This window comes from Nicotiana sylvestris, chromosome 6 (assembly GCF_000393655.2).
Source record: "Nicotiana sylvestris chromosome 6, ASM39365v2, whole genome shotgun sequence".
NCBI classification, from domain to species: domain Eukaryota; kingdom Viridiplantae; phylum Streptophyta; class Magnoliopsida; order Solanales; family Solanaceae; genus Nicotiana; species Nicotiana sylvestris.
In genome coordinates, this window is record NC_091062.1 from 33,966,173 (window position 1) to 33,979,586 (window position 13,414).

General features: G+C 39.5%; 1 protein-coding gene across 1 annotated transcript; it reads right to left on the reverse strand.

Moving 5' to 3' along the window:
* Positions 1–296: 296 nt before the first annotated feature.
* Positions 297–1,013, reverse strand: LOC138870462 (uncharacterized). Its single transcript, XM_070148267.1, has 2 exons — positions 912–1,013; positions 297–797 (listed from the first exon to the last, which is right to left on the reverse strand). Exons 1-2 carry the CDS (start codon positions 1,011–1,013, stop codon positions 297–299), a joined length of 603 nt encoding a protein of 200 aa, XP_070004368.1.
* Between the last annotated feature and the right edge of the window lie 12,401 nt (positions 1,014–13,414).

Below are 13,414 nucleotides of genomic sequence, written 5' to 3' on the forward strand. Positions count from 1 at the left end.
AATTCTTTGATTTTGAAAATTTCACACATAGCTTTCATCAGATCACTATTGTGATTGGCGGCATTATCATTAATAATTGATTCGGGAATACCGAATCAGCAAACAATTCGATCTTTCACAAAATCTGCGACGACTTTCTTGGTTACAGCTCTGTAAGATGCAGCCTCTACCCATTTTGTGAAGTAATCAATGGCGACTAGAATAAACATGTGTCTATTTGAAGCAGTGGGCTCAATCTGATCAATAACATCCATTCCCAGGCAGCGAATGGCCAAGGTGAGCTTGTTGCATTGAGCTCATTTGGCGGCACTTTTATCATATCGGCATGCACTTGATATTGAAAGCATTTTGCGGACATACTGAATGCAATCCGTCTCCATGGTCATCCAAAAGTAACCTGCTTTTAGTATCTTCTTAGCCAAGACGAAACCATTCATGTGCGGGCCACAAGTCCCGGCTTGCACATCCTCAAGTAGCTTAGAAGCTTCCCTTGCATCGAAAAACCTTAGTAAACCTAAATCAGGAATTCTTCTGTAAAAGTTCCCTCCGTTGTGGAAGAAGTGATTTGACATTCTCCGGAGTGTGCATTTCTGAGTGTGGTTTGCATGCTCCAGATATTCTCCCTTTGACAAATACTCCTTGATGTCATGGAACCAAGGCTTTCCATCTGTTTCTTCTTCAACATAAGCACAATATGCCGGCTTATTATGGATTCTCACCGGAATGGGATCAATGTAATTCTTATCTGGATGTTGTATCATAGATGACAAAGTGGCTAATGCGTTGGCAAACTCATTCTGAATTTTGGGCACATGTCGGAATTCTATATTTATAAATCTCTTTGTCAATTCCTGTACATGGTGCAGATATGGCAATATATTGGAATTCTTGGTGGCTCACTCTCCTTGTACCTGGTACATGAACAAATCTGAATAACCGATCACCAACAGCTCTTGAATGTTCATGTCGACTGCCATGTTGAGTCCTAGTATGCAGGCTTCATACTCTGCCATGTTGTTGGTGCAGGGAAATCTAAGTTTAGCAGACACCGGATGATTCTAACCTGTTTCTAATACGAAAACTGCTCCAATGCCTACTCCTTTGAAATCTGAAGCTCCATCAAAGAACATCCTTCAACCGTCATACGCTTCGGTAATGTCTTCTCCTATGAATGACACTTCTTCATCAATAAAATATGTTTTTAAAGGCTCGTATGCTCCTCCCATCGGATTTTCAGCAAGATGATCTGCCAATGCTTGTCCCTTGACCGCCTTTTGAGTTACATAGACACTATCAAACTCACTTAATAGCAACTTCCATTTAGCCAACTTCCTAGTAGGCAAGGGCTTCTGAAATATGTACTTTAGAGGATCCATCCTAGATACAAGGTATATAGTGTAGGCACAGAAGTAATGTCTCAATTTCTGAGTTGTCCAGGTCAAAGCACAGCAAGTGCATTCAAGTGGAGAATATCATGCTTCATAAGGTGTGAACTTCTTACTCAAGTAATATATGGCTTGCTCCTTTCTTCCTGTCTCGTCGTGTTGTCCTAAAACACATCTGAAGGCTCCATCTAATACAGATAGATAGAGTAGCAGAGGTCATCCCGGTTCTAGCGGGACCAGAACTAGTGGTGTGGACAGGTACTCCTTGATCTTGTCAAAAGCTCTCTGACAATCCTCTGTCCAGCTTGTTTTAGCATCTTTCCTCAACATCTTGAAGATGGGTTCACATATGACTGTGGACTGTGCTATGAAGCGACTGATATAGTTGAGATGTTCTAAGAAGCTCATCATGTCCTTTTTGCTCTTAGGTGGTGGTAACTCCTGAATAGCCTTGACTTTAGATGGAACCAGCTCGATCCGTCGATGACTAACGATAAATCCCAATAATTTTCCTGCGGGAAACCTGAATGCACACTTTGCGGGGTTCAGTTTCAAATTTTCCCTCCTTAGCCTGTCAAAGAATTTTTTTAGGTCCGCTATGTGATCTGCGGACTTCTTGGATTTGATAATGACATCGTCCACGTACACCTCTATTTCTTTGTGTATCATATCATGGAAGATGGTTGTCATGGATCTCATGTAAGTGGCCCCAGCATTCTTCAAACCAAATGGCATTATCTTGTAATAGTATACACCCCACGGTGTGATGAAAGTTGTCTTCTCTATATCTTTTTCATCCATCCAAATCTGATGATAATCCGCGAAGCAATCTACAAAGGATTGGAGTTCATGCTTTGCGCAATTATCAATCAGGATGTGTATATTTGGTAGTGGGAAGTTGTCCTTGGGACTTGCTCTGTTTAAATCCCATTAGTCAACACATACTTTGACCTTCCATCCTTCTTCGGAACTGGCACAATGTTAGCTAACCAGGTTGGGTACTCAACCACCACGAGAACTTTGGTTTTGATCTGCTTGGTAACTTCCTCCTTGATTTTCAGGCTCATGTCTGGTGTGAACTTTCTGAGTTTCTGCCTGATTGTTTGACACATGGGATTAATAGGCAGCTTGTAAGCCACTATGGATGTGCTCAAACCGATTATGTCATCATATGACCACACAAAAATGTCCTCGTACTCTTTTAGGAACCGAATGTACTCTTCCTTCTTTGTCGGTGACGAGTAGATGCTGATGCGAGTCTCCTTGACGGTCTCACCATCTCCCAAATTTACTACCTCGGTCTCGTCCAAATTGGACTTAGGCTTATTCTCAAATTTTTCAACCTCCCTGACAATTTCCTCGAGTATCTCATCTTCTTCATCTGAATCACTATTCTCATGTTGCGTTGCCTTATTACATGTCACAATCACTGGTCCATCAGGAAAAGTAATAATAACGCCAGGGACTCGGTGGGCTCGGGATGGTTTGGCGGTCCAATTCCTGAGAACAGCTCCTTTCTTCACGGTCTGAATAGTAAGGCCTTCTTCCTCCTTCTCCTCCTCAATTATGGAACTGCAGTCCATGTCTTCATCTTCCAAGAACAAATTCTTTAACCCAGCTAGTGCCTCTTCTTCTGCGGTCCCCCATATCGTATCAGCCTGGTGAAAAGCATGTTCCAAACATGGCATTGGCTGCTCAAGAGGGTAATACGGTCCGCGCTATGGAGATGACCAATTCATGTACTTTTTCCATGTGTACTGGTATCCGAGACCAAAGGTGGTACCATGATTTTTAAGCTGTATTGGTTTAGTGATACCTTAAAGGTTCTTTACCAACCCTTTGCTGGGTTCATATCCATACCATGCCAATATGATTTCTATTTTACCATTCTACCATTTATCTTTCTCGATGGCATTGACACGTTCAATGTGATGATAGGTTTCCCCTCCTAGCCTTCTTCTATGTCCAATGGCCGAGATGGCTTGACTAGTTTAAATGGGGTTACTTCCCTCTCCATGAATAATTACTTCCTGATGGTTCCATTCAAACTTCACAGCTTGATGTAGTGTGGAAGGCACGGCTCCAGCGGCATGGATCCATGGTCAGCCTAGCAGAAGGTTATATGAGGCTGGTATGTCGAGTACCTGAAATTTGACGTCAAACCAAATGGCCCCATCTGTAAGCAAAGGTTGATTTCCCCGATCGTATTTTATGGAAACCTTTGTCCAATCTTTTCAGAGTGTCCAATGGATAAATATTTAGGCTTGAACCTCCATCAACCAAGACCCTGGCAATGAACTTGTCTTCAAATTGCACCGTAATATGCAATGCTCGATTGGGATTCATCCCCTCAGGTGGTAGCTCATCTTCATGGAAGATGATCTTGTGACTTTCTAGTATATTCCCAACCATGTTGGTCATTTCTCCGCCAGTGATGTTATTGGTTACATAAGCCTCACTCAGCACTTTCATTAAAGCGTTCTTATGTGCCTCTAAATATTGCAATAGCGATAGGATGGATATCTGAGTAGGGATTTTGTTCAGATGGTCAACAACAGAATACTCCCTTACCAACTTTCCTCCACAGGTCATTTGGCCTGGTCTCAATGATAGGCTACATAGTAGTGGCATCCTTACATGATCCTCCCAAATGTTCCGGTGTATAAACTCTTCCAGTTCTAGTCATTACTTGTGCGGCATTAGATTCCTCTACCTTGGCCTTACCTTTTCGCCAAGCCTCGGTAAAATAATCCTAGGGTATTGCTTTTGAGTTGAATGGGGGTGTGGTTGATACTATCACAGTGAAAGGTGTGACCACTTCTACTTCAAATGGAGCGGGGGTGGCCATGGACGGAGCCCCCTCCACCTCGAATGGAGCTGATGCAATTACCTCAACCTCGATTGGTGACTAAGTCTGTACCACAATAGGAGTAAGTGTGATTGCAACTTTAAAGTCATCACTTTCTCGAATAAGCCCAATCGTCCCCTCAGGGTCTCATTCTTCATTCGTCTCTATCACATGTATACCATCACCTCTATGATCAGGGAGGGGATTGTTGTGGACATTAGGTGTGGCTTCCTTCGCCTGTAAGACCTTGTTGTCAATTAGCGTCTGAATCTTATCCTTCAATGTTCGGCACTCAGTAGTGGTGTGCCCCTTCATACCGGAATGGTACGCACAAGTTTTGTTCGTATTGACCCATTGGGATGGATTTTATAATGCCACGGCGGGAACAGGAGTGATGTAACCTGCGGCTTTCAACCTTTCATACAACTAGTCGATGGGCTTAGCAATTGTGGTGTATTGTCTGGGTGGCTTGCGGTCTAAGTTGGGTCTTGATCTTGGAAAGTTATGGTGAGTTGGAGATGATTGGAAGTGGGATGGTTGGAATATCTAGGAGATGAAGGCTGATATGTAGGCGGTGATGCTTGGTATGTGGGCGGAGGCGTTTGATATGTGGGTGGAGGTGTTTGATATGTGGGTAGAGGTGTTTGATAGATATGTGGAGATTTTGGACCCTGGGCCACCATTACTGCCCCAACATCTCTCTTCTTCGATATGCCACCCGATTGTAATGCCTTATTTGTGGCCTGTAGTGCCTCAAAATTCGTTACCATTGTCACACCTCCTTTTTCCACCCCCCGCGAGGGTGCTAAGGAGTTTTCTCCAATTAAAGGACAGTCGAAACGAGATTTGTTTGTTTATTTCAGAGTCGCCACCTGGGAATTTTATGGCATCCCAAGTCACCGGTTTTAATCCCGAATCGAGGAGAACATGACTCTGTTTGTCATTCTGCGAACCAGAAATCCGAGTAAGGAATTCTGTTAATTCGGGAGAAGGTGTTAGGCATTCCCGAATTCCGTGGTTCTAGCACGGTCGCTTAACCATTTTTCTACTTGGCTTAATTATCTTGATTTACTAAATACATTTTTTTGTTGTTATATGACTCGTTACCGCCTTAGATTGTTTATAATTATAAACCCTTAAACGAATCACGCGTACGTATATTCGTGTTATATACTTTTTTTTATAAACGTGAGGAATCGTGTCACGCGTACGTGTACACAATAATATTGATAATATTATTTTTTATATTATTTTTATTATACAAAATATTTATATTCAAAATTGTACTTTAAAATAAAATTAAGAACATCGTCACTCTTGTATGATTAAATAGTGGAATGCACATCTTGGGTTTAATTAAACATCTTCCGAAGAACCCCCCTTTTTTAAACAATATTATTTTTTTTTGCTTGAATTTGCGCGAACGCATAATCCGAGTGGCCTTTAGAAATATAATCAGATCACGCGAACGTATTCCTAATTACACAAAATATTCTTGATGGTAGTATAAATTCTCCACACATTGTTTATTACATCCATTTATTTTTTAAATATGAAAGTCATGGAAAATCACTGATTTGGACACCTCTAAATTTCTTGAAAAGAATTCAAAACTTTTTGGATGTTGATCACATGTTATATTTTAATGTGCGAATTATATATACCTCAAAACTATTTAAAAATAATGATACGGAAAACTAGGTAACGTGCAACTAAATTTACCATTTTTATTTATTAATATGGTATTAGTATAAAAAGTGAATTATATGAAAAATTCGGAAAGAATTAATTGGATAAACAAACTAATATTTTTCGAAGAATTTTCATTATTCTATTTGTAGTGAATGCTATTTTTTCATTCTTAAAATTGTTACGATTTATAAATCCAATCTTTTTCTACACCACTTGTCTTTAATCCAAATTTATAATCATTTGGTTAATTTGCTTACGACGATATATAAAATCAAGCCAATTTTTATTCTCGGCCTATGCAAGCTATTTATGGTCACTAAATGTACCTTTTGTAAGAATTATTGACATTATTTTTATACACTATTTTTAAGAAGTGAATTAAAATAGGAGGACCCTTTGTTGATAAGAAAGAGAATTATTCTACAAGTTGATTCAATAAAATGACATTACATATAACGTAGTTATACATCTGAACCATTTCATAATATTCCAACATCGTGACGGCTTATATCAACTCACCTTTCACCTATGGTTATACACATAACCGTTATCATGCCATATATGAACAACATACAACTTACATCAATCTAAACAAAATTGGATTTTTTGACAAGATATGCTAGTAATGTAGTTTCTTGATACTTCCATTCTATTCTATACTTAGCCAACAATATCACAAGATTTAATTAGTGGCCAACTTTCTGCCATGTTCCCTATCTTGATAATTCGAACATAACTATACTTAATGAAATTCTGAAATAGATAACATTATTACAACACTTATACGAACTTCAAAAGGCAATGATTAACTAATAGTCATCATGTCAAGCATACTTACTATATTAACCAACATGAAACAAAACTGAAATTTAAACTAATAGACTTAACCGAGTAGAAGACATAATTATAATTCCAAACTTCATTTATTTGTCAATGTTGAAGTTTTCCACAACATGAGTCTAAAGATATATACCTAGAAATGAGGGTAAAAGAGGCAAATTTCAGCAGTAGCAGCAGCAACAAAAACAACAGAATATACCAAATAACTCAGCAGATTTGAGCAAAACACCAAGACCCGTGGAACCAGACGAACAGTAACAGAATCTTAAGAAAAATTTTAGATTTAAACCAAACAATATCAACAAACAAACATGGACAAATTCAAGAAAACAATGTTTAGGATTTTCTTTCTTTCTTCTCTACCTGTTTCAGATTTGTTTCCCTCTATCTGATTCTCTTTTTCTGTTTTTCTTTCTATATATTTTCAGATTCCAATGCAGATTTCCTTTCTTTCTTTTGTTTCTGTTCAGTTTTTCTCTTTCTATCTTTTTTTTTCTCTTAGTTATGTTTTTCTTCTGTTCTTCCTATCTATCTGGTTCTCTCTTTCCAGTCCTCTTTTCAGATTCCTGTCTCTGCCCTAAAATCAGTCCCTAAACCCCCTTCTTATACAAGTCTGCTCTCCCTTTAGCATCCTACTGTCTGGACCCCTTTTCCCTTTTAAAAATCAGAAAATCTCCACTCAAATAACACTAAAACTGCTTTTTTCTAAACAATCAGCCATTAAGGACACCTTTTCCCTTATTTCAGCAGTCCGAATTCCCTTTGTCTCCCCATTAGGATTAATTAATAGCCATTAACATTCCACTACTAGCACACTAATACTATCATATTATTCTCATTGTTTCATTCCCAACAATACCCTTGAAAATCCCTCAAACTACAGCTTCTACCAACAGCAGCCAGTTTTGGATTAAATCTTAGCTGAAAATGCAACCTTCTAACCCAATTATATCTAATCAATATTCGTAAAACTGAATTCAAACCCAACATCACATTAACATCACACAGAACTCAACAACACAATTTAAACTGAATTTGAAATCAGGATGAATGCAGGGGCATTGTCAGTATATTGACAATGCCCTGAAACTTACTGCCCAGAAACCAACATACACAACATCCATTTGATGAACTTAATGATTTACAAACAAGAATGATTTAATTGACGATTATTAATCAATTGACTATCTACAATAATTGATAACAAACAGTCTATAAGCAGATAAACAGGTTGTTTCAATCGGCATTAACAAAAACAAGAATTTACAAAACAACTAATCGACGAACTTAATCGAGTCGATTACACACATTGTAAACAAACATAACAAACAGAAACAAATGCCATATTTGATCAAATGAACGGGTATGAGACAGAATCAAATAAACAAATACGAAAATTACACAGACTACTGAAATAGGCAACAATATACACGTAGGATACAAAAAGAAGTAGAAAAATACCTCTGAATCTTCAATCTTACACAGACACGGGCTCAACTTGGATTCGGACCTTTTGAGGCTGAACAAAATTTATTCGAATATTCTCAATTGAGAATACCTCGATTAAAGTCTCTTAGACCTCAATCCCTCATTTAATTTGGGCAAATTTCACAATTTGAAATTTTTAGGGTTCCTGATTCTTTGATCTAAAATTCGAACACTTATAGACATATTCGAACCCAACCAACGGTGTTTTAAGCACGAGGGAGGTCAGGTGGATAACTTGGTGTGAGTTTGAGGTACATTGGGGTAGGGTTAGGTTTTACTCGAATCTTCAAATGAAGATTCGAGCAGTTCCAGGAAGATTCGAAGTGAACGAACAACAGATCCATAACGAGGCTGGTCAGGGGATGCTATGGTGTTGATTATGGTCTGGTTGGTTTGGATATGAGTTTGGCTCGAATCTTCAAATGAAGATTCGAGAAACTCCAGGGGGATTCGAGCTCAGTGGTTATCATATTCGAATAGAGGATGGTCAGGGGGTTCAGGGGTGTTAAGGTGGTGACCGGCGACGTCGTTGCCGCCGGATTTCAGGCGAGGGGGAGTTAGGGCGGCTAGGGTTTTGGGGTATCGTCTGAAGACGATGATGAATAGGAGAGGGGGGTGCTTAGTTAGGGGGCCGGGGTATGAACTTGAGGCTTATATAGGGGAGGGCTGGATTGATCTAGGCCGTTAGATAAGGCAGAATAGATGGCCAGGATCTATCCACTTACAGGAACGGTGTCGTTTTGGTTTAGTTGGGGAATGGGTCAGCCCGGGCAATGGGTCGGGTAGGGAGTTATGGGTATGGGTATGGAATCTCAACCGTTGGATTGATTTAATCCAACGGCCCTTGATGAAAGATGACCAAACGCCGTCATTTGGTTTATTACTGGGTTGGACTGGACCTGGGTATTTGGATTGGGCTGTGGGGGGGGGGTCAATTTTTGTTTGGGCCTGGATTTCGGTCCAGGTTCAATTTTTTAACCTTTATGACTTATTTTCCATTTTTCAAAAAATTAAACAAAAATTCTAAATGAATTGTAAAAACTTAATAAAAATTACACACATATTATTTAATAATAAGATCAACACAATGACAAGAAACACCTATGCACATTTTGTGATTTCCCATTTATGTCGAATATTATAATCAACTCCTAAATGTATATATGTTTGTTTGTATTTTTCATTTTATAAAACCCATGATTAAATAAAAAATAAATGCGATATTAACTCCTAAATGCATGTGCATCTGCATTACCATTTCTTTTCCTTAATTAGAATAAAAAATGAACATGCACAGACGAAATGACCCGAAAATTCAACAATTGCACACAAAGAAAACAATTATTTGTGATTTCTTTTGGAGTAGTTCTTGTGAGGCAAAAATCACGTGCTCACAGCTGCCCCTCTTTGTGCGGAAACTCGAAGAGTTTTCGTGCAAAGATAAAAGTGAGTAGATACGAGCGATTTTTGCCTGTTTAAATACTCCGTGGGAAGCATTTTTTGAAAGATTTGACCGAACCTCCGCTTCAAAGGTTTCCTACATATCCTTGGCTATAAAGGAATCAGGTCAATGTAGTTTGGGAAGTTTTGGTAGCTGGGACAACCATGGGACTGTGATGTTACTGCTATTGCGTGCTGCTTTTACTGCTTGCTGACCTCCTTATTACACTCTGCTTTAAAGGAAAAACAAAAGATAAACTAGACTATGGTATATGAATTACAAAATCTTATCTAGCTATGCCCTTGCGTTTCTTGTTGCTTTGATGTCTTGGTGACTCTTGGGCATCCTTTGCTTCTGACTTGTTCCGCATTTCCTTTCATTGTGTCTCGTATTTCCTTTCTCTGTTTGGGACTCTTGTTGTTTTCCGCTGGGGATTTGGTTGGACTCCTCTGCTTTATTGACTCTAAGTGTGCTCCTTTCTTATATGTGCGGGCTTTTGACTTCAACCCGCAATGTCAAAATAAACTGCCATTCTGTTCTTCAGGGGGGCTCCTGACCTTGATTACTTCAACTGTTCTTCCTTCTTCTCTAGGTGGACGCCTGACTTCTGATACTTCCATTGCTCTTCCTTGTTATTCAGGTGGACGCCTGATTGCTGATACTTCAATTGTTCTTCCTTGTTCTCCAGGTGGACGCCTGATTGCTGATACTTCAACTGCTCTTCCTTGTTCTCCAGGTGGATGCCTGACTGCTGATACTTCAATTGTTCTTCCTTGTTCTCCAGGTGGACGCCTGACTGCGAATACTTCCATTACTCTTCCTTGTTCTCCAGGTGGACGCCTGACTTCTAATACTTCACTGTTCTTCCTTGTTCTCCAGGTGGACGCCTGATTGCCAATACTTCTTTTGCTCTTCCTTGTTCTCCAGGTGGACGCCTGATTGCTATTTCCTTTATTCTTCCTTGTTCTCCAGGTGGACACCTGATTGCTATTTCCTTTCTTCTTCCTTGTTCTCCAGGTGGACGCCTGATTGCTAATTCTTCCAATTGTTCTTCCTTGTTCTCCAGGTGGACGCCTGATTGCTATTTCCTTTGTTCTTCCTTGTTCTCCAGGTGGACGCCTGACTTCTGATACTTCAACTGTTTTTCCTTGTTCTCCAGGTGGACGCCTGATTGCTGATACTTCAACTACTCTTCCTTGTTCTCCAGGTGGACGCCTGATTGCTGATACTTCAACTGCTCCTCCTTGTTCTCCAGGTGGACGCCTGACTTCTAATACTTCAACTGCTCTTCCTTATTCTCCAGGTGGATGCCTGACTTCTAATACTTCAACTGCTCTTCCTTATTCTCCAGGTGGATGCCTGACTTCTAACACTTCCATTGCTCTTCCTTATTCTCCAGGTGGACGCCTGATTGCAAATACTTCCCTTGCTCTTCCTTGTTCTCTAGGTGGACGCCTGACTTCTAATACTTCAACTGTTCTTCATTGTTCTCCAGGTGGACGCCTGACTTCTAATACTTCCCTACTCTTCCTTGTTCTCCAGGTGTACGCCTGACTTCTAATACTTCAACTGTTCTTCCTTGTTCTCCAGGTGGACGCCTGACTTCTGATGCTTCAACTGTTCTTCCTTGTTTTCCAGGTGGACTCCTGACTTTTAATACTTCAACTGCTCTTCCTTGTTCTCCAGGTGGACGCCTGACTTCTAATACTTCCGTTGCTCTTCCTTGTTCTCTAGGTGGACGCCTTATTGCTAATACTTCCCTTGTTCTTCCTTGTTCTCCAGGTGGACGCCTGATTGCTAATACTTCCATTGCTCTTCCTTGTTCTCCAGGTGGACGCCTGATTTCTAATACTTTCGTTGTTCTTCCTTGTTCTCCAGGTGGACGCCTGATTTCTAATACTTCAACTGCTCTTCCTTGTTCTCCAGGTGGACGCCTGACTTCTGATACTTCCATTGTTCTTCCTTGTTCTCCAGGTGGACGCCTGATTGCTAATACTTCCATCATTATTCCTTGTTCTCCAGGTGGACGCCTGATTGCTAATACTTCCATCGTTCTTCCTTGTTCTCCAGGTGGACGCCTGATTGCTAATACTTCCATTGTTCTTCCTTGTTCTCCAGGTGGACGCCTGATTGCTAATACTTCCATTGTTCTTCCTTGTTCTCCAGGTGGACGCCTGATTGCTAATACTTCCATCTATCGAGTGTTTCCTGAAACAAATGTTGTTTTTGCCCCTATTTTAAATCAAAGAAAATTTTGTTAGTTTAAAGCAGGGTGGTTAGCTGTGGCATTCTTGCTGAGGGTGGGGTTTCTCTTTGTCCTGTTTTACTGCCTTGGAGTGGTTGAAAAGACTGTTTTGTCCTTGTAATTTATCCTTAACCGTAGGATCCCCAACTATTGTTTTCACTTCAAACCCTTTCAATTGTAATCATATGTCTCTCCTGACATTACTGTACAACTTTTCTGATTCAACTTTCTCACACCCATATCTTAATTTCATCCTATTACTTCCCACCTTTCATGGCCGTATTTTGCATTATGCAATCTTGAATCTTGGTAGTATACCTTGACATTCCTTTTTATTTGTTTGGAACAAAACTTACCTCAAAAGCTTTAGAAGAGTAAGATTATTAGTGACGAAACATGACGATTTCGACAATATAGAATGAAAAGAAAAATCCAAATTTGGATGACTGTTGGAGGTAAGAACAAGGAACTTATCTGATGGGAGTTACTAGCACCAATGATCAGGGTATGCATTTTGGATTAATCAACCCAGTCTTTTAATCAATCTCTTTTTCAATTGTTTCATTTTGCCTTCCCAAAATTTCCACAACCCAATTTTACTTTTGCCAATTTACAGACCTTGTTCGACTTGCAGTATCTAAAAGAGTTCTCACCGACAAACCTTCCTCATTTGTTCATTTCTTAATTCCTTTTTCGCCTTATGGTTCCTGCGAAGGTTTTCACCAATAAGACTCTCTCATTTTTCTTTCTCTTAGCTTCCGTCGTCTCATGGTGCCCGTGAGGGTTTTCACCTATAAGACTCTCTCATTTTCATTACTTCTTCTTGTTTGGACCAGAGTGTTATGAATCATCTTCATTTGCTGGACTCGGCATTCTTTCTAAGATTGGTCGAAAGGTCTTTTGGTATGTGGTTGGAATGGAAAGGTATCAAAAGTTAAACAATTTTGATATGGGTTTAAAATTACAACTCTTGGAATCTTTTTTCTTATTACCAATACAATTCCTGCCCAGTTTCTTGATTGGGGTCTCTTAATGTTTCCTTTTATGCATATTATGCATATTATGCACCCTATGACCGAGCCGTGAGGCGCCTACGTATCCTCTTTGAAGAATCAGGTCAAACGTAGTTCACTTCAATAATAGTGATTTTCTATTTTTCTTTTTTCTTTTTCTTTTTTTTTAATTATTTGACTTTCATTGATTCCAAGAGAGGGTAAGAAAGAAATGAATGTGGCTCAAAGGGGAAACACATGGTACAGTGTTTGGATAGCAGAATAAACTATCTTTGTCATTCCAATCTTCGAAATAATGTCGAATACAAACATTTAATAACTATACTATAGAAAAATCATGCATAATATCTCTTTACCGCATCAGAATTGATAACCATGTCTATGCATTTTCCTTCAATATTTGTTAAACATAATGCACCATTGGACAGTACTCTGGTCACAATGAATGGTCCTTGCCAATTC

What these genes read in the sequence shown, in the direction of transcription:
- LOC138870462 (XM_070148267.1), bottom strand. Translation starts at nt 1,013, where the DNA reads ATGGCAGAGTATGAAGCCTGCATACTAGGACTCAACATGGCAGTCGAC. An exon ending in CAGATTTGTTCATGTACCAG is followed by an intron (nt 798 to 911) that starts GTACAAGGAGAG and finishes CCCAAAATTCAG; the next exon opens with AATGAGTTTGCCAACGCATT.